The following is a 21,087-nucleotide window of genomic DNA, read 5'->3' on the forward strand; positions in this document are numbered from 1 at the left end:
CTTCTTCCTCCCAGTTTATATACTGGGCATGATGTCACATGGTCTGGAATATCCCTTTGGTCATTTTGGGTCAGTGTCCAGCTGTGTCTCATCCCAGCCTCCAAAGCATACCCAGTCCGCTCACCAGAATAAAAAGTTCTTACAGGAAATTTCTTTGTGGCTGAACTTTGCTTTACATCTTCATTGCAAGTATGCCACTACGATTTGTCTCTCATAAATGTAATGGCAACCACAAACAGACCCTTATATAAAGATCCCATTTCATAGCCAAGAAGATAAAGTCCTTTCACAGCCCAAACTTTCCTTTTCCAGTCTATTTGCAGTCCCACTTCACTAGGCCCCTGGTTTTGTCACTTTCTTATCTGTCAAGTCTATCTCTGAGTAGCCAGAAACTTAAACTGTAACAACTCCGGCCGCAGCCTGCTCTCAGCTGAGCAAGGCCTTAGGTAAGAATTTTTAAGCTGAGCAAGCTTTCAATTTACCCCTTTCCTCTCAAACATGGGAGCTTCAACAGTGTGCCTATGCATGCACAAACTCACTGTTTCAGTACCTGCTCATGCCAAGAGGTCAGTTACGGTAAGTGCAATGGTAAGTGCACTCCCCAAGAAGGAATCACATTGAAGAAGACATTGAGGTGCTGGAGTGTGTCCCGTGAAGGGCAACAAGGCTGGTGAAAAGACCAGAAAATGTGTCATATGAGGATGCAGCTGAGTTTGTTTGGTCGCAAGAGCAGGCTCAAGGGGCACCTTATCGCTCTTACAGCTCCCTGAAAGGAAGGTGCCAGGTGGGAGCTGGTCTCTCCTACGGTGCCTGCAGGACTACAGGAAATGGCTTTAAACTTGTGAAAAACGCCAATCACTTGTTTTTCAAATTTTCAAAGTTTAATAGTAGTAATATAATTAGAATAATAAAGTTTGAACAATTGAGGTTAGGACAATATGAGACAATAAAAACAAAGAGATACGGACGTCCGGATACCTTTTTCTGGGCATCACAAGCCCAAAAAAGGACACCCGTTAACAGAGGATTAACCCTTAAAAACAATCGCCTGTTGCATATTCATACATCTCATACATGATGCATAAATTCCATTCAAACACAGGAGTCTGTCTGGTCACTGTCAACTTCTTCCTCTTAATCCTCGTGCCATCTTCCTGTCTGAGCGAGGTGGGAAGAAGTTAGTTTTCTGCTGATAAGGGAGCAATAAATTTCCTTTCTCTGAAAGATTTAGGTGTCCTGTGGCATCTATCTGGTGCAAGTCCTTTCTTAACCAAATATCTTACATAGCATAGTTTCTATTTTAACACTATGTTATAACCTAAGCCAGTATTTAATAGTTAATTTAATACTTAAGAAAATTAATACAGCATAACTTTCTAACATAACACACACAATATTCATTTTAATACTTGCGAAAAGCCAATCATAAAATACACATTTTTCACAAAATGAACCAGGGAACATTCAGATTATGTGTTAATTATTTTTTCTCTATTATTAGGGTGGTTAAGCATTGGAATCGACTGCCTAAGGAGGTAATTGAGTCACCTTGAGATGTCCTTGAGGTGTTTGGATCTGGTGCTTGGTGATAATTTAGTAGTTACGGGATTACAGTTAGTGCTGGAGGGATGGCTGATGGCCTGCATGTATCTTAAAAGTCTCTTCCAGCATTGATAATTCTATGACTTTGCTTCTGACATCCCTCAGGGAGCAAGCATTTCAATATGTTTGTAACTCCAGATTAATCCTTGCATGCCTATAATCCGTGTTGGCCAAATCCTAGTATTTAGCCAAATACAATAGTCTGGACATACTTCTGAACAGTAGCTCAATAACAGTCTGCCACTATAGCAAGCAAGTCGGCTGTGCCGCCCTGTCTCTCGGGCCCTGCCGGGGCCGGGTGCCGGCGGAGCGCCCTCACTCTCACCGCCGCTCCCACCCGCCCTCACGGAGGCCGCGAGAGCGCCCGCCCCGCGCCCGGAGCGGCCCCGCGCATGCGTCCCGCCGCGCCGCTAGGAGCGTGCGCACTGGGAGGCCGCGGCGAAGTGGCGCAGGAACTGATGGAGGAGCGCTTCCTGTGGCGGCCGGGCCCCTTCCTGCCGCATCCCGGCCCCTTCCTGCGGGCCCTGTCTCTGCATCCGGGGACGGGACAGTGCTCTGCTGCGGGAACTGCTCTCCGCTGCCCGCCCCGCGCAGTGATACCCGCAGGCCCGCCCCGCCTGCCTCCGCTCAGACCCTGCGTGAGTGTCCTGTGCGGGTCCCGCGTGGACGTGGCCGGGAGCGGCGTCGGGGTGCCGGGCTCTGGCCCCAGGAGTGGCGGTGGGCTCGGACGCCTCTCCCGGCATGGGGGCTGGGGGCTGGCGGGCTTCCCTGCGCACGGGCTTACCTGCGCGGTTCTCTCGTGTGGCTCTGAGGGAAATACCTGTTTGTTTGGAAACACTGGCCAAAGGGACAAAGGCACCTGAACTGTAAGCCATGAAGCTTATTTAGGAGAGCCTGGCGAGGTAACCAGTGCTGGCGGTCACGGTAAAGGCCGTTGTTGCTGTTGTGAGACAGCGGTGTTGCTGCATTGTTTTGGGTTGGGGAAGGTAACTCCTCCATTGCTTGTGTTCTTGGTGTTTACAGCTTCAAAGGCTAAACCGAACGTGTGCTTCTTCTGTGCCTAAATCTCGAATTCTCATTCATCGTTCTGTTACTAGCTAATTGTATCCATAAACTGCTTATGTGTACGGTGTGCTGTGGAGAATGCCTGGTCTGCTCAGAGGGGAATGGGGCATGTTAACAGTTGTTCTGTCTACTAGAGATGGAAAAGTTTGGACAGCACATAAATACTCATCCAGACTAAATGTCAAGTGACTTACTTGTTATGCAATATGCCATTTCTTTGGCAGAACTGAAAGTGAACATCCAAATAGTAACTTCCATAAAGCATAGTGCTTCCCCTCACCCACCCCATCAAACTGGGGGGGGGGGGGGAAGTAAGAACTCTAATAACTTTCTCTTAGAGCTAGTGCAGCAATGTGCATGTTTCTACTATTCACTAGTGTGGGTGGGTTGTTATCACAGGAAATAAGGAACAAGGCCAAACCCAATCATATAAAAACTCCTCATTATTAATTTTCTTATGTTTTGTCCTAATGCTGTCTGCAGTGACAGTCGGAACTATCTGGCTAGTTGTACCAGAATCAATTTTTAGTTGAAAAGATAGTAAACCTATATTTTTCTATGACAGAGTCTGTTCAGTAAAATAATACTATATATGTATGATAAAGCATGATTCAATTAGTTGCAATTGGTGTCATCATTTGTCTGCTTTTTTACATGTCATGTTGTGAAACAATACTAACTTCATGACATAACTTGTAGTTCATGATTAGCTGCATCTTCATGCTCTTATCATGTACTCAAGGGTTTCTTTCCTTATATTTTGAACCTCATTGTGGAATGTTTCAAACATGAAACAAATTCCACTGTTACATGGTACTTTTCCCTGAGATGAAAACTGTTATATCTTGTGACATGTAATTTTTTTAAAAATTAAACTTAAAATTGAGGGCGTCATATAAAAATTCACTTTTAAACATAAATGAAGTAAGCAGTAATTATGAAACTTCAGAGTATGCAGTATTTTTATTTAGTGTCTTATACTGAAGGTAAATCCTGTGATCACCATTCTCTTAAGCAATTCCTGGAAGTATATTCTAGCTTACTTGAATTTTTAAACCAAGAGCTCAGAAGGTAACTGGTATTTCTTTTTACCTGATTTAATTTTTTTTTTTTTTTTTTTTTTTTTTTAAATAAAAGGATACATGTTCACTTCACGTAGAAAGGAGCATGTTCCCAAATTCTTCCAACTTGGGTCGTCCACCCTTCCCTCCAAAGTATCAACGACAGAGTACTTTTGTCACTAAACTTCCTCTAAATATGCCTCCTACTGTTCTTTCTCATCAGCAAATTGTCGTTCCTCCGTTTCATTTTCGTGGTGCAGTGTAAGTACAGTCAGATTTGGTAGTAGGGATTTTGGGTCTGAAAGGAATATATCTCTTTATGGAGGATGGTTTTCACTGTTTATAACATTGAACTGCACTGAGCTTCACAAAACGTGAAGATGTCATGCCTATAAAAAATAGCTATATAATTTCCCTTACGGACGTGCAAATCTAAACGCTCGCCTGCGATGCAAAATGCATGAGATGTAATGGCACTGATAGTGGCACTGATCCACAGTTCAGTTTTAAAGATCTTCAGTCGTATTTGTTTATTGGGGAGAACAGGGAGGAGATGAGAAGGGGAGGAAATGTTTATTCTCGGGTTTATATTTGAAGACACTGTAGAGTTGTTTAGACTTTCGAATTTAAAAGTTCCTTAAGTGAATTTGCTTGCTAACCCCTTCTTACACATATACTGTCAAGAATGAGCATTTTCTGTTTTTAATGAAATACATATTATAAACTGAAATATATCTTCATGTTGAATAGAAAAGAAAGATGTATTCCTTCTAAAAACAAACTCAAGTGACAGGACTTGTAGAATTTAATATTGAGTTAACAACAACTACCAACCCATAAAAAGTATTTTTGTTATCTTATGAATGATTGTTATGGACTGTAGTCTTTCTAGAGCTCTTTTGAGTGGGAACATTGAAGCTGCTCCAGCTGTTACTCCAGTTGTTACACTGCAACCAGCGACTTCTGGAAGTGTCAGTCCAGTGTCTAAGTCGGATGCCCAGGCATCATTTCAAGGAAGAAAGTAAGCTCTTTGTACATGTGTGACTAGTACTGGTTGTAATGTACCCATTGTGAAGCTATCTGATATCAATTTCTTATGCAATTTGAGTTATGTTAGAAATTGCAATACTGAATATTTTTTCTTTTTGATGGAAACAGGCCATGTGTTGGCTCTTTAAAGCATTGTACCTGTTTGAGAATCTTAGTACTTAGAAGTGACTTCCTGTACCTAGTTTTTCTCTTCCAGCATCTGTAGCCTTGCAGAAGTGATCTAAGTGATTTATTGTAATACTGCAGTGAATTGTGGTCTGTGTGGGCTTGACTTTAAGCTGGTTTGTGTCAGCAAATGTTCTTTTCCTGTTAATTTGTCAAATTAAAAATAAGAGTGCACCCTCAAAGTTTTATGGGAATTGTTGTGTTTTCCGGATGACACATTAAGTGTTTTTCCTAATTTTCCTAACTATGTGATGTATTGTTTTTCAAATACAAGGTGTTAAATTCAAGCATATGTAAGTTCTTTTTTTCAAGGATTTTATGGAAACCTAGTTTTTGTAGGTTTTTTTCAATTAACTTGGATTTATATTACTATCGTTGTTATTTTAGTTACCACAGAAAGGGAAAGTTTGCATAAATGTAGAGTTTAATTTTCTTTTAATGCTTTAGAAAAAATCCAGTTCTCTTTATTAGTTCAGATATACTAGTTGATACATGTTTCTAGTAATTGTGGGAATCAGCTGATTGGAAGGAGGTTCTCTGTAGTGTGTCTTCAGTACTATCTCCTGAATGCTATTTCTCTACTAAATCTAACATGAAAAAATAAGCACAATCAAATATATGCTGTTAAGTTATAGTTGAGTGTGTAATTATCTCATGGATTAAAGAAGCTCCTGTTTTCATGCTGCATGCATCTTTTCCTCTTGAGCAGTCTGTTGTATGACCAACTATGCTATGTTGGGAGATTTGTAGTCAGCTTAAACAAACTTGTCATTTGGGTTTCAGTTGGTTAAGTGCAGACACTTGCCTTAAAGAATTGCATCAATCCAATTCTTTGGTAGCTTCATTTCTGCGATTTTGTTTTCTCTTTTCCCATTCCAGGTTTGTTTCACATAGTTCCTAGAATGAGCATACCTGTTCTGTAGCATACTTGGGCTTAGTGAAGTAATGTCATTACTTGTTAGTATTTGAACTTTGTAGAAACTGTTTTTTAATCATAAATTGGAGCTCGTGAACTAGAGGAGTTACACAGTGTCTCTCCCTAGGAGACAAAGTCAACAGAGTGTTCCAGATGATGCCAAACGACAGCGGATTCATTCACATGATTCTGATACTGCTGTAGTTAACCAAGCAGTGCCTTTGCCAAAAGAACGTAGAGGCTCCTTCCCAGCATCAGTTTCGGTTCAGTCTCCAGTGTTGCATGCATGTGGCTCACCTGCCTTAACTGGATGTTTACCTCCTTTGCAAGATACTTTGTTTCCAGATTCTACAGAAACCCGGCTGCCAGTTGCAAAGGACGAGGTAATGGCTTTCGTTGCCTGTGCTTTACTTCTGCCTTCAAGTATGCAGAATCTAGAGGTACTGTAGGAGACCACAAACATTTCTGCCAGGGTTTTTGACAGTGTCATGGGATATCTATTGGTAAGCTGCCATTAGAAGGAGTATCGGCAAGTGTAGCTGCTACTGTGGTTCTGTATCACCTCCTTGTAGGTGCTTGGGTTTGAAGCATTTTTATGGTAGCAGGGGAAGTCAAAGTATTGTTTCCCTGTGTTGTTTATTTACATCCTAATGTCAGGAAACCTACATGTCTGCTCTAGGAAGTAAAATTTGGAGAATAGTCCATTTCTCACATGATATGAGGTGGGGAAAATCTTGAATAAAACAGCCCCACCATAGTAATATGAGAGAAGCCCATTCTGAATAAATGCAGTATTTGGCCTGTAAAGATGTTTGCTACCTCTTTTCAGGAAAGCATGAAAGTTACTGTCGTAGCTGTTCTGGAATATAGAAGAGAATGGAGTGGAGCTCTGAACTGTCTCTTGTTCTGCACCCACATGACAGAAGGGTTTTGGGTTTTTAGTGTAAATATGCCTGTTGATTACAGAATGTAACTGTATTGGAAAGGGAAAACAGTCAGTATCTCCTTCCAAAAAAGACCTGACTCAATTAGTTTATGTGGGACAAAAAAGAAAGCTAATTTAAATCAGGTTTTTAATGATATTTTTCTCCCCATTCCTGGTAGGCAAACTGTTGACATTAAAGTCAGCAGAAGATGTCTCTGGTCATTCACTACTTACTCCCTGAAATACTGCATATACTGATGACGCAAAAATTATTTTCTCTGGTTTGCCATTTTATAACAAATGGAACAAATTTAAATTTAAAAGCTTAGCAGAAATTTCTTTAAGGAACTATTAATTGTGAATTTAAGTGCAGTAAAACTCTAGACAAAGGAGTTGGTCATGTAAAATGGTGCTGGGTTTTGCATTAAAAAAACCCAACCTTCTGTGTTTCATGTAACTGCATCTGTGACAAGAAAGAATGTTCACTTTGCTGTATCTTTACTCTTTGTATGTGTGTTTCCAGTTAAGTAAACAGGTTTTGGAGTTGTTTCAAGCATGTCGGCAACAGGCCTCTGATTTGGACAGAAAAGAGCTTTGCAGAACAGAACTCCAGAGAGAAATTCAGCTAATTTTTCCACGTATGTTTTGAATCTAATTACTTAATATCAGTTTGCATGTTGTTCAAGTTTGTGATTCTTCCGTCCTCTCAAACTGTAATATGTCGTATCATGTTTATTTTTTGTTACTCTTCTATTACAGAGAGCAGACTTTTTTTGGTTGGGTCCTCACTGAATGGATTTGGCACCCGTACTAGTGATGCTGATTTGTGCCTAGTGATTAAAGAAGAACCAGTAAGTAATTTAAAATATATGTAGTTAAAACAAAGTCTGGTTTTATGTATGTGCTGTTAAAAGGCTGGATCCTGAAATGAGAAAAAAATACTCAAATCTTTTTGATTTAATAACATAGTTTTGCACTTGTAATAGCTACAAACTTTGACCTCAGTAATGTGCAGATAAGAATTCAACCCTATCAACCTAACAAAACTTATTTTTTAAAGCTTTACCTTCAGTTCATAAGTGCAAAAATACAGCAAAAGGGAAGCAGATGCCTAGAATGATGAAGAAAACTGTTTAGGGAATTCTGCATCTTTTAGATGCAGAAATAACTTCTAATAAGCAAAATTTCATATTATTTAGATTCATAGTTACCAACTCTAATGATCAGGCATAAAAATGTATTTAGTATCTTAAATGTTTTTAGTGAGAAAAAATGTTATGACTAGAAATTAGGTAAACAGGGTATCTGAAAGAAATTTAAATAGACCATAATCTTGAAAGAATTTAAGCATAATTTAAAGGGAAAAAGAATGCATTTTTGTATAAATGGGGCTAGGTTTTCATCTAGGTCTGTGATTTTTGAATGTCTGATAATCACTTTGCATATTGAGTATGGATTGTTCTGGCTGGCATTTACTGTGATAAATGTGTATGTAGGATGTAGAATGTATTGGTGTACATGTTCATGTATTATTCTGAGAACTCATTTAATTTTAAAAGCAAAACATGCTTACTTTGAATATTTAAATAAGAGATACCAAATCTTTTCATTAATTTTAATATCACATTTCAGGTGAATCAGAAGACTGAAGCAAGACGTATACTCAGCTTAATCCAAAAACTCTTCATTACTAAACTTTGTAAGTTACCATCTAAAGTGAGGTGGTAAGATTATTGGCAGGTCGGGAAGAAGTGTTGATGCTCAATTGCAACTAATGTATGTAATTGCATCTTGTCTAGGTTCTAATCACAGTACTCTTTGAAGAAAAGCTATAAATGTTTAGTCATGTTACTTGGTGTGGATCAATGGTAATTAGAAAAAACAACAGTTTTTCTTGGAAACTATTGGACTTCAGTAATGGGTAATATCTCGGATGACTTTTGAGTTGGAGCACAATGAGGAGGGAGTAGAGTTCTTTTTGGGAAACCTCTGTTAGTGGACTCTTGCTAATATCTTACATTGCAGTGTCTTTCTGGGAAAAATACTCTTAAGAATTTGTAAAATAGGATGTCATTCGCAATAGACTGTGTAGAATTGATCTTTTTCTTTTGAGAAGTAATTAACTTAGGTGCCTAATGAAGAAAGTAAAAAATGTTGACAATGCCAGTACAGATAAAACGTATCAATTCATAGTTTCTTTAGCTTGTTGTTTAGACTCCCTTCAGATTAAGAATTCACATGGGCAGTTCTTGACTTAAATGTGAAAGCCTTCTACTTCAAAGAGGCTTTTGTATCTTCCTTTGAATTATAAAATACTCTAACATTCGCCGATATCAATGACTTCATCACCCTGCTTTCCAGGCTTGTGATATGGTCTTTGATGGTACTCCTTATAGTGATGTTCTGAACAGTCCTGCAGTGCTAATGGAACAAACCATAAATTTAAATGCAGACTTCAAAATTTCTTCATTGTCAAGCATGCATGCACAGATTTTAACAGCTCACGTGGAAGAAAGACATGATACATTGCTGAGTTGGCATCTGATATTTAATGCTTATTACTACTGATTTGCATAAGTCTGAAAATTAGTTTGGGTTTGTCTGTGGTGCAGCTCTCTCCAGTGCTTTCTGATAGCACAGTGATAACACAGGTGTGTTTTCAGGGTTCAAGAAGCTTCTAAATGAGCAGTCTTTTTCAAGAACTCTTGTTCTGTGACAAAGTGTTAGACAAAATCGGGTTTGTTTACCAGTATCAGAAAGATATGATAGGCATGTGCAAGTGATCCCCAAGTGATTTGTGCCTTTGTCCATTTTTGATTTTGTAATTCTCTGATACCTTGCAAGTGTATTTGGTCAGCTTGATTTAATCAAAATATTCTATGGAAGGTAAGGCAGGACAAAGCACTGCTGAGATTACCACTCCTGTCAGGCTCACTTAGTTGTGGTATGTAGTCCTCTTACATCACCTCTTCAGAATCTTAACATCACTCTGGCATTAATTCCTATTTGTAGCAGTCTGTCCTATGACTGTGTGTGGATGTTTTGTGACTAGAACTAATAGACAAAAGTCGGTTAAAAATGTTCAAAACCAAAAGGCTTCGGCACATGGGTCTTTACACCTAGATTTAGCTAATTTACAAGCTATATCTCAGTTACGCCAAGGTTTAGTACTTCTGGGACAGGAGGTGTCCTGGTTTCAGGTGAGATAGTTAATTTTCTTCTTAGTATCTGATAAAGTGCTGTGGTTTGGATTTACTGTGAGAATAATGTTGGTAACACACTGAAGTTTTAGTTGTTCTCAGTAGTGCTTACTATAAATCAAGGAGAGCCTGTCTACTTAAAATGTGTGAAGCTGCTTCTGGTAATTATTTTCAAGTTTTTGCTGCCCTGTTAGCATGTATGATACTATCCTATAATTTTAAGGTAATACCTCTCTGGCAATATTAGTGAAGTATTTATTTCTTTCTTTCTTCTGTAGAAGAGAGACTGCAGCATGTTCTTAACAAGTGTGTGAGCACTCATAAAACTTACTGTTGTTTCACAGGAGAGAGCAGAAATAAACATAGTTTGGGCCAAACATGAAAGCTAGCAAAGTGTGTGCCAAGATGTAAGAAAAACAACAACAGGGAGAAAATACAAGATGCTATTTAAAATAAGTTCTTGGTCTGGTTTTTTGAAAGAGTTGAAGGACAAAATTAATTAAGGAGGATATTTGTGGCATAGGTAAAGTTTTAGAGCTTTTTTTAACCTTCTTCCAGATCACTTTGGTTCAGAAACTTGGGAGAAGTTTTTTTCTGTCTGTGCCTCTTACAACATCTCTGTCTTTGTTCTTGTACTCTGTAATCTTCCTCTGCATTCCAATGTAAGGACAATAAAATTGTGACTCTGCTTATTTCACCTTAATTCTATGATGGATAAATTAAGAAGCATTCCAAGTGAAAATTAGATCAGTCCCTTTCACAATTTGTTTTGTTTTCAGAACTTTAAGTGCCATCTCTTTTATCCTTCATATAGAGTGGAATGTGATTGTTAGATTAGGAGTTTTTGGAAGTGGATTCAAAATTTGTATAAACTCTAGCTTGTTTCAGGTTTGTAAAAGGTAACAAGTCTGAGCAAGGAGTTGTAGTCCATCAGATTCTAAGTCTTACAGCAGCGGCTTTTCTCTGTTGTCATTTGGCATCTAGCATACCAACTGAAATGAAATGTGTTCTGTTTTTGAATAGTCTAATAACAGAGAAAAGTGGGAAAAAGCTTCTGATATTTTATTCATTGTTTTTGTGTATGTCTAAACCACTGAGAGTAAATGTCAGACTGATTCCTCACTTCAGATTCATCTGTGTGGGACTCATTTGAAAAACACCTTGATAGTATTAGGTTGACAGGTATTTACTGTGCATAAAAAGCAAAGAGCTCATTTTCCCTTAGATTTACAAAGAGGTACAGTAGCATTGAGACTAGGGTATCAGAGTGAAATCTAGTGGGAAATGTGTAACAACTGGGACAAGCAAAGGAATTTGAACTCAGTTGAATGACTTTGAAGGACTGTGCAGATCATTGAGCGAATTCCAAAAAATCAGCAGTTATCCTGTGGTGGGTTGTACCTTCCTAGATTCTTCATGAATGTGGATTCAGACCTCTGTGTTTCTCCTTCTATAGTATAACCAAATCAATAAGAGCATGCTACGTGCCCAGAATGTCAAAGATCTTTTTGGCATATATCATGTTTGGTATTAATATTCTGTACAATTGCTTAATCTTTCGTTATGTAAAAGAAGAGAGGGAGTTAAGCTCTTTGGTCTGAAATTCTGCATGAAGAAGTTATATATGAAGCAATGCTTAGTCTTCTTTGAAGCAGCTTATATTCGTTTCTGCTGACCTGAAGTGGTGTTCATGACCTTTCCGTAGACATGCCTAAAACTGTGGAGCAGCTGTACAGATTTCTTTTCTTGTATTTTGGTGTCGTCTCTCTGGTCATAGCTTTCATGATCACATAGTCAGTTTACTAAGGCACTTACTCAACCTTCAAGAATTCCGCACCCTGTATTTGTGACTGCTTCTTCCCCTGTATGTATATGTAAGGTACAATACAGATTCTGCTAACAGCATCATTGGTCTGAGCCAGGAAAGAGGATACTGGCAGGAAGTTACTGCCTTGTAACTTCCTCTTACCTTTTCTGACTTCTTCCTAGCTTTTTACCACCCTGTGAAACAGATTTGGATTATGTTTTGGGCTGTATCTTTTTTTCTTAGCCAGCTAATTTGACACAAGCATCCATCAAGTGCAGGGAGCCATTTGCAGACAAGGATGTGTTTGGAAGTGGCTAGTCCTTAGAATGAGTTCGGTTAACCTCTGAATAGCATTAGGAAGGGTCATAGTGAGGAAAGTTGAATTGCTATGACATACAGATAGACGTCTGCCATTGCCTACCACGTGTTAGTGCATTGGGAGTCTTTGTCATAAATTTGTTAGTGAAAAGAGAGGAGGCAGAGAGCTCTGCATGCTTTAGACTCTCACTTCAAAAATATTCTGGGATGCTGGAGGAGACATGCCTGGATGTGTTGGAAGGTACAGCTAGAAGGAGGGGATGCTCGTGTTAATTTAGCAGACAGCGAGCATGAATTGAAGTTGTTCATTTAAGATTCTCCCTTTGACATCTAGTAAATTAGTAGTAAATCTTACTAGTAAATTAGTAAGATTGTCTTTTATTCTGAGTGCCAATCTGTGTGTTGCTTAGGCTTGTGCAATGCATTTTTAAAATGCAGATAAAAGATTGCCTCAGGTCAAATCTGTCTGAACATGCATATCCACAAAAGAGTTTCAGAAAGTCTCACAAAAAAGAAAGTTTGTTTTAATTGAGTATTGCACAGATTTTGTTTCACCAAATCTGAATTTGTCATCCAAAAGCAATGGAGATTATGCTGTTTAATCAAGCTGGCTGTTTAGCTGATAGAAGTACCTTGTTGCTTTTTCTGGAGGGAAAGAAAAAATAATTTCATTCAAGGTTATTTTTGTCTGTATTACTTGTACTGTGCATGCTTATTTATGCTAATCTGAGGTTAATTTATAAAAACAATGGGAAAATATATGATGTTGGATATGGACAAATTCAAGTGGTCCTAGATTTGGCAGCAGAAGGAATTACTAAAATCACATCTTTTGTCCAAATTCATATCATATAACCTACAGGCTCTACCTTTCTTTATTACTTTCTTGGGCACAATATTCATTCAGGATTATGGGAAACTGCTGAATATAGGCTGAGGTATCATGAAGTCTAGGAAATTCACAACATTATGGCTGATGCAACAGCTTTGGGGAGCTGAGTGTGGAGGGTGCATTTGGTAGCATACTGTGTAGATAATCATCTGATTATCATCATCATCAGTGTGGATTTATTGCATGGATTTATTGCTAACATTATTGAAACAAAAGGCAGGTAAAGCTTATCCCATCTTTGATAGAAAGAAAGAATGAAAATGTTACCGTGTTTTCAGTAGCATTTCAAATGAACAGTTTTCAAAACAAGTTTTAAGCCTATCATTAGCCCATCCTGGTTGGATATGTTCTTGCTCCTTTATTTTTGTACCTTAATTATAACTATGCAGGATTTGTATTACAAGTACTGTTCTATTAAAGCATTGTAGTACTGCATTCCTTATGTTAAAATTTCTGGAATATATTTCCCTCAGAAAAGTCTTCTGCTTTATGCTCTGCTTACTTCTTCTCTAATGCTTAGTGTGGGGGGTGTTCCACCTGCTTTCATAGGTTGTTTTTTTTGCTACAGTTGCTAAAGCTTACTTAGTTTAGCACAACCCTGCTAAATTTAATAAGCTTCTGTTTGCTATAATCAGTTGATTAGATTATATTACAGGATCTTTTGCTAAGATCTGCATCTTGCATGAAACTTAATTGCATTTTTCTCCCTTTCAGCAAGCTACATTGAGCGACCTCAGCTGATCAAAGCAAAAGTGCCAATAGTGAAATTCAGGGATAAAGTCAGGCAAGTATTCTGTTCAGCCTAATCTTTTAGACTTTGACATGGGAAAGTATTATATATGTGTACTGCCCTTACAAGTAGTCCCACCGTTTTGTGCATTTATTTGTGTGCTACTGTAGTTGTTATCCCAAATTTGTAGAGTTAGCAATGCAGTGGCGGTCAGCTTATTGACTTGATGGTCAGAATCTCCTCTTGTAGTTGAGATGCTGTTCAGTTCCTTTGATGTGAATTAGAAACAGTACATCACTTATTTCTGTGGGTTCTCTGTACAGTGGATTCCCAGTTAACAAATGGTTTGACAGAAAAACAGTGGTGGGAAGAGAACTGTTGTGAAATATACTTTCGCTTGCTGTTCAGGCATAACTATTGAGTTATACATACAACATTGAAACAAACTAGTTTGTGGTGATATTTCCTTGTATTCATTGCATATTCATTATGAAGACATGAGAATAATTTAAGGGGTGCACTAGGGCAGATAATTATTTCTTTTTGTGTGTGATAAAAGTATCTGACAGGAGAAAGTCATGCAAACACTGAAATATGTTGACAGTCTGAGTAACCTTCATTGTGTTCATTGGCTTAGTTTTGTAACACTGATATGTATCAGTTTCCTATAGTAGCATCGTTTCATCCTTCTTTGTAAACTGGACTTTGAGCAACTTTAATGTAGCTCTCTTATCCTGTCTGTACGGTTCTAAAATTTTGCAACCCTGTCTCTGTCTTTTAAAAAGAAATAAGCATACTTTTCTGGCCTCTTGCTATGAAAGCATATCACAAAATATTTTTATCATGATATAACTTTATCATGGCTAGGTCCCTGCCCAGATAAAACTAAATCTGTCATGTTTACAATTTGAACTAATCTATATGATCAGTATAATCTTTTGTTTCGTCTGAGATTATACGCACTTGTTGGGGTTTTTGCTTTACGCTTTTTTCTTCATTTATACCCAGTCCCATATTTACTTGAGTATAATTGCCTACTTTTTAAAAAAAAATTGGAATGTTTTTTACTTTTTCTTCTAATACTACAGCAGGCTGTTTCTTCCATGCTACCTGAATGTATGGTACTTGTCAAGCTAAAATTTGGGTTATTTGGATTAGCTACATATACCAATGCTAGTCCTTATATAAATGAAATTATACATTCCTGGTCCAAATATTGAATGAGCTGTGGGATTACAGCAAGAATATTTTTCCCCAGTTTAAAATGAGAAAATAAACTTTAAAAAGAGACCTTTAATATGGAACAGATAGAAGTGATTGTGTGAGAAGACTGAAGGCTTTTTGTAAGCACTTATAGTCCATAGTACCATTACTTTCAATAAGTAAGTCATGATAATTGTATACCTTACAGATAGGATTTAAAGAACTCTTTATTTCCCACTAAATCAAAGTATGATCTTCTAAGACTAGAAGCAGCCCATCTAAGACTAGAAGCAGCACATTATATTTTTGCAGAGTAAAAAGCAGTATTGTCCACCATCTGGTTTTCCATCTTCCACATTGCTTTTGTGGAGAGAGGAGTGGCGGTGAACGTCATCCTTTTGGATTGGGATTTTTTTTTTATTGAAATTTGGTTTTGTTTTGTTTTCTGTCTTTACAGTTATCTTACTCTTACATAACCTGTCACCACCATGTTTTGTCTTTTTATTTAAGCATTTGTCTATTACTGGCCTCTTGTCTTTTGTAGCCTCAGATGTACAAAAAATGCATATGCATGTATTTTTTCACAGAGGTCTTGAAAATTGGATTGGATATCCTGTACCCAGGGCACTAAGCCTGTCTTTGCCAAAATTGAAACTAAACATTACAAGCTTCCTGTGAGAACTGTTTTTTGTTGGGAGTTTTTCTCAGCTGCTGGGAGAGGGTGGTTGTTATCTCTGTATCTGGAGATAAACATTCTAATGCGTTACCAATAACTGAAATATATCTATTTCATATATAACTGAAAATGGCTGTTTCCCCTTGCTTTGATTCAATGAATGAGAAAGCATTGAGTTTGTATTTGTTCTCTTTTACAACCTTTAAACTTGGGGGTTTATAGTGCTGTAAAAGTAAGAGAAGATCAACTGCACTTAAAGACTACTATCTTTTTTTTGGTAGTCTTTTCCAGGAAATTATTGTAATGCTGGTCTTTGATCAATTATCAAGATCTTTGTACTACAGAAGATACAAAAAACTTCCTCTTCTGCTACAGTTGATGTGCAGTTGACTCTTTTCTTCTCCTTTAGTGCTTTTTAGTAGAACCTGAGTCCAAGCGGTACAAAATCTTTTTCACTTGCCACCATTGCAACAGCTAGTAAACATGCAATAGAACTTGCTTCAATCGGCATCTGGTAAATAGTCTTTTTATCATGGATTAATTGGAATTACACATGCAATCTGACATTTGCACATGCAGTTAATATTCTTATGGATGTTCATGCTTATATTTACAACTGTTATGTGGTAGCTGAAGCTTGTTTATTTCCTGTACTGTTACGTACTATATTCTTAAAACATATAGAAGGTTATGCTTGATACTAACTCAGGTTTAAAACTATGCAGTAGTTTTGATGCAAAGAATAGTTTGATGTAAAAAGCATGTAAAAGATTAAAAGATATAAAAAATGTAAAATGTTCAAAATACATTAAAAAGTTCTTGTAGGCCTCAAATTATTGTCTTTTACAAATTTAATGAATTTCAGTCCATGTTCCCCTTATATAATTAAGACAATCCAAAGAAGTATTTGGGTGAGCAAATGCTATGTAAATTAAACTTGTGCATGTAAAATGGAAACAGCTGTATATCACATATACAGCTACTTCTTTATCTAATAATAGGCTTATCTTGTTGCAAGTTAGTGTTGATATGGATTATTGACCATTAATGCAATGTAATTTCTTGAGTTCTGTGAGTAGTTAGGCTCTATATGCAGTAGGAAATTCAAACTTGAGGGCAGGTTGTGTTGCAAGCACACAAGCATTTAGTGTTTGTTTGCCTTATTTAATCTTAACAAAATGAAAAGTATCAAAACTGTTTTTGTGCAAAACATGCGGTGTTTACTCAGAATTGGTTTTATTCCTACGTACTGATTCTCTCTTACTGTCATTGCAGAAATGGCTCTTCTGACCTCTTCCAGTTCTTTTTCTCAGTTCATTGGCATAATTTCCTAAACTAATACCTCAGAGAATCCTTCCTGGTATCAAAAGTTATCTGTAATAAATCATGTAGTGCAAGTGTAGCTGGGAGAAAGATTTGGTAGAAAATTAAAAAATATATCATAAGTTGTCCTAAAATCTAAATTTGTATCTACATGCATTCTTCATGTAAAACAACAACATTTTTATAACAAAGGAGTTCAAGACTATAAGTTGTTCAGGTGCTATCAACAAAATTAAATCATGGCATTTAAAAGTCTGAAGAAAGTTTCCAGGGCTTTATATTTGAATTACTTTTCACCTTATCTGTCATAAACTAGGTCGTAAACATTCAGAAATTAAATACCATGATGCTTAATTTTTTTTTCCTCCCTAATAGCAATGTGGATTTCGACTTGAATGTAAACAATGTGATAGGTATAAGAAATACATTCCTTCTGAGAAGCTATGCATTCAGTAAGTTTTTATTGTATTTTCTTATTTCTTTAAACTTTGCTTTTAGAGTTTGTATTTTGGTATTGATATGCTATGAAAATTTAATAGATTACTGTATATATAATTACCTATTTAGCTGCATTAAGTAGATAAGTTCTTTTTGCTCATTCTAAATACATGGAGAAAGCTGCTGTATGTTTTTAATTGAATATTATAATATTCAGAAGATAAAAAAGATTCCTCATATTCAGGTCCATATATCTACTACAAGGGCTACTTCAGGTATTCTGCAGATAATAAGATCATGATAGTAATGGTTATCTAGTGGTATAATCTCCAGCTTCTTTTATTTCCTTACAGCCAGTGACAGTATGGATGGCTGATAGCCAGCTATGTCTGAATGCTATTGCAGAGTCTTTGCTTAGAAAATCCAAAATACTGCTTCAGTATTTATACTAATCCCAAATCAAAATTGGTTTGTGTCTGCTCAGGAGTTTGCATTTTAGGGAGAGATTGTGCAACAGCCTTGTGAAAGGAAGGTAATAATAACAGCACTCTTAGTGGTAAACTAAGAGTTTCTTTCTTAGCATTGCAATGTCATTTGTCAGATAAGTATATAAAGGAGTGTGCCTCAGCCTTTTTCTTCTAGGGCATTTGCATTTATTCCTTTACCCTCTTCTTCAGTTTTTGCATAAAGTAATTTCTTTCTATTTAGGGTAGGCAGTTACCAATAGAAGCTATCTTCATTAGCTAATTTTTACTAATATTTCAGTCAAAGTAGTTTGTGTTCCGTATACGTGTTACTCGGAGAGTCTACAACTTGTCCTGGATCAGTTGTTTGACTGTAATTTCTTCATACATTCAAGAAGGTGTAAGACGGGAAAAGGATTTGCTTCCAAGTATTAAAAATATTAGGAAGTAATCATTGAGCAGTCACTTCATGAAGTCTGATGTTGATACACTTGTTTCTAGCTTCTGTCGCAGATTGTCATTTCTCAGAAAATCACTGTAGGGCAGACAAGTCCGGATGTGAAAAGAGCAGTGGAAGCAGTCCTGGTATCCCACCTTCTCGTCTGTTCTGCTGTGGTGCTCACTTTTATAAGGCCAGCAAAATTAACTTCATGTTTCCTGGTGAAGGCTAAATAATGTTTCCTTGAGGTCAAGGAGTGACCTTAGTAGCAAAGGGAGACCTGTGATTGAAAATATTCTTCTCAATGTTCTGGACTTTCCTAAATAGTCAGACTGTATCATACAGCATATAGCTTGTCTGTCTTGTCTTCCTGGGACCAGAAAACTCTGGTGACATAAGGCACACAAAACTAAATGGAAGCTTTCATCAGACTGTCTCCATACTTTTTATCAGTCGTATGAGCAAGGGTGGATAGCCTTATATGTATTATCCTGCTCACTTAAATGTGTAGTTGAAGGTCTATGTGTAGTTGAAGGTCTTCAACTTGCATGGGGGAAAACAATTATCAAATTACCTCTAATGTGGAAGATGTAGTCGTCTGTTTTTCATTGGAATAAATTAGATGCTCAGGCAAACAAGGGACTATCTTAGTGAACATGATAAAAAAGCTAAAACTCAAAAAATTTCTGTGGATGCTCTTTTTTCTGTTTTGAAGTTAGCTCTTCTGTGTTGGTGCATGAGTGCTCTAGAAAACATCGAGGATGATGAGGCAAGCTGACACAAAACATCCACTGAAAATGTAGGTAGATTAGGCAGAGCTAGAAGGCGAAGTCTTCAGCAAACCAGTGGTTTGTTGAAGGAAGATGTCTGTGATTAATCTGCAATTTTTGCTAGATATTTTTCAGTTAGTGGAGGCTGGACTTTTTAGCTTTGTGCAAATAACAGTACTGAGCATTTTCTTGAGAGGTAGCTTGTATCGAAGTATCAGACAAAGTTTACTGGCCAAATTGCACCCTATATTTGTTATATACTAGTTAGAGGCACCAGCAGACAGAAGTTAATATCTCAAAATGAGGTCAACTAAAAAAAGATCTTTTCTACTGTGACACAAAATAGCTATGTTTGAAACTGGAACCTATTTGCATTTTTCTCTCATGGAAAAATTCTATTCCAATTAATGCATCTTCATGTGGTATCTGTACTTTTTTGGCATCTCACAATTAGTGTACTAAGTTATATATTTTAGTTTAACCATTGGTGAACAATGTTAGGAATAAGGAGTTCGGTTGTTTCCAAACGATCTAGTATAAGATCTATAACGTAATATATTATAGATCTTATACTATATATATATAGATAGATAGATAGATATAGATATATCTATAATATATTGCAAATGATCTATAGCATAAGATCTAGTAGGACATTCATTCTGAGAAGAGTACCACTTAAATGGGCATGTGTGCTGAACCACTCTAAACATATTGTGAGAAAATCATGCTTGATAGTTTTACAGAATAACAGAGAGTGCCCCAACTGATGCATTTGTAAGATGTCTTTTGTCCTTGTGTCCTGATAAGCAGAATACAAAACTTTGTATAATGATGTCAGGTTAGAAAAGATACTCCAGAATGTATAAGCTTTTTTTGATGATCTGCTTCTACATACCTGCAAATAATGAACTATTCTGCAGAGTCCCAGGAGTTTGTGATGGGTGGTCTACCTACAATAGATTAATAGTTTAATTAGAAGGTTATCTATATTCACCAGAAATTCAGAAGATCATACCTGGCATATGGCTGTATTTATGTTTTTCCTCAAGAAATGCATATGTATTAATTTAAAGAGATACTGTATCTAACATGTCATTTGCATAAAAAGCTGTTGAGGACAAGGCAAATTTAATATTTATGTTTGTATGCAGGGATTACTGCTGTCATGTATCCTGATGTAAACTTTAGAATCAGAATCCTCCAGCCACAATAATTCTTTGTCCTGCCTTCAAAGTTTGTATGCCTAAATAAAAAAATAACATAAGGTCTGTCCTTATGACAGCAAGTTTTTCTAGGGAAAATTGGTACAATGAGAGACCTTAGATGTAGAAAGATGCTTTGCAAATTTCCTAGTATACCTCTTGTGATGTGTCTGTGGATTTTACTACTCAAAAGGCTGTTTGCAAATGCAAGTACTATATGTTGATTTTTATTAGATGGGTAGTAACTGTAGAATTTTATCAGTAAATTCTATAAAATGCCTGCAGAATGTAACCTTAGAATACAAAACTACCATGTTGATCAAGTAAGAGCAAATGTTTATTAATTGCTATCTAGTTAAATGTACTTTTTTGAGATCTGTTTATTTTACTTGCAGTTGAGAATCGAGTTCGTCCATTAGTACTTGTTGTTAAGAAGTGGGCAAGTTTTCATGAGATAAATGATGCCAGTCGTGGTACTTTAAACAGCTATAGTCTTGTGTTGATGGTTTTGCACTATTTACAGAGTAAGTATTTTTTACATGTTTAAACTGTCACTTTTAAGTTCATATTTGTGTAGTTTTCCTCTTTACTGAAATAAAACAAGCATCTGCTACACAGAAATACTTAAAATAAAGTGAGTTCTACTCAATTTCCTTAGTGTTGCATTTGTCTTTAACAAGTGGACCTGCTGTTTGGAGGCAGAGTTACCACCTTTAAAAAGGTTTGAAAAAATAAAGTGTACCTGGAGGACACTGTGTATCTAGAAAATAAGCTCAAGTACCACTTCACAAAACTGCATAAGGACATCATTCACTGTAGTCATGTCTGGCAGCTGCCA

At 37.0% G+C, this 21,087-nt stretch overlaps 1 protein-coding gene across 1 annotated transcript in view; it reads left to right on the plus strand.

Annotated features, from left to right (window-relative positions):
• The first annotated feature begins 2,045 nt into the window (after positions 1-2,045).
• Positions 2,046-21,087, plus strand: part of TENT2 (terminal nucleotidyltransferase 2) — a 46,437-nt gene continuing 27,395 nt past the window's right edge. Inside the window, exons 1-10 of the mRNA XM_041470760.1 lie at positions 2,046-2,240; positions 3,798-3,989; positions 4,612-4,749; positions 5,987-6,242; positions 7,308-7,422; positions 7,544-7,635; positions 8,417-8,483; positions 13,716-13,785; positions 17,309-17,385; positions 20,645-20,773. Coding sequence (XP_041326694.1) covers positions 3,835-3,989; positions 4,612-4,749; positions 5,987-6,242; positions 7,308-7,422; positions 7,544-7,635; positions 8,417-8,483; positions 13,716-13,785; positions 17,309-17,385; positions 20,645-20,773 — 1,099 coding nt within the window. The 5' untranslated portion in view covers positions 2,046-2,240; positions 3,798-3,834. The remainder of the gene's footprint in view (positions 2,241-3,797; positions 3,990-4,611; positions 4,750-5,986; positions 6,243-7,307; positions 7,423-7,543; positions 7,636-8,416; positions 8,484-13,715; positions 13,786-17,308; positions 17,386-20,644; positions 20,774-21,087) is intronic.

Source organism: Pyrgilauda ruficollis, unplaced genomic scaffold (assembly GCF_017590135.1).
Source record: "Pyrgilauda ruficollis isolate IOZ18807 unplaced genomic scaffold, ASM1759013v1 scaffold25, whole genome shotgun sequence".
Lineage (NCBI taxonomy): Eukaryota > Metazoa > Chordata > Aves > Passeriformes > Passeridae > Pyrgilauda > Pyrgilauda ruficollis.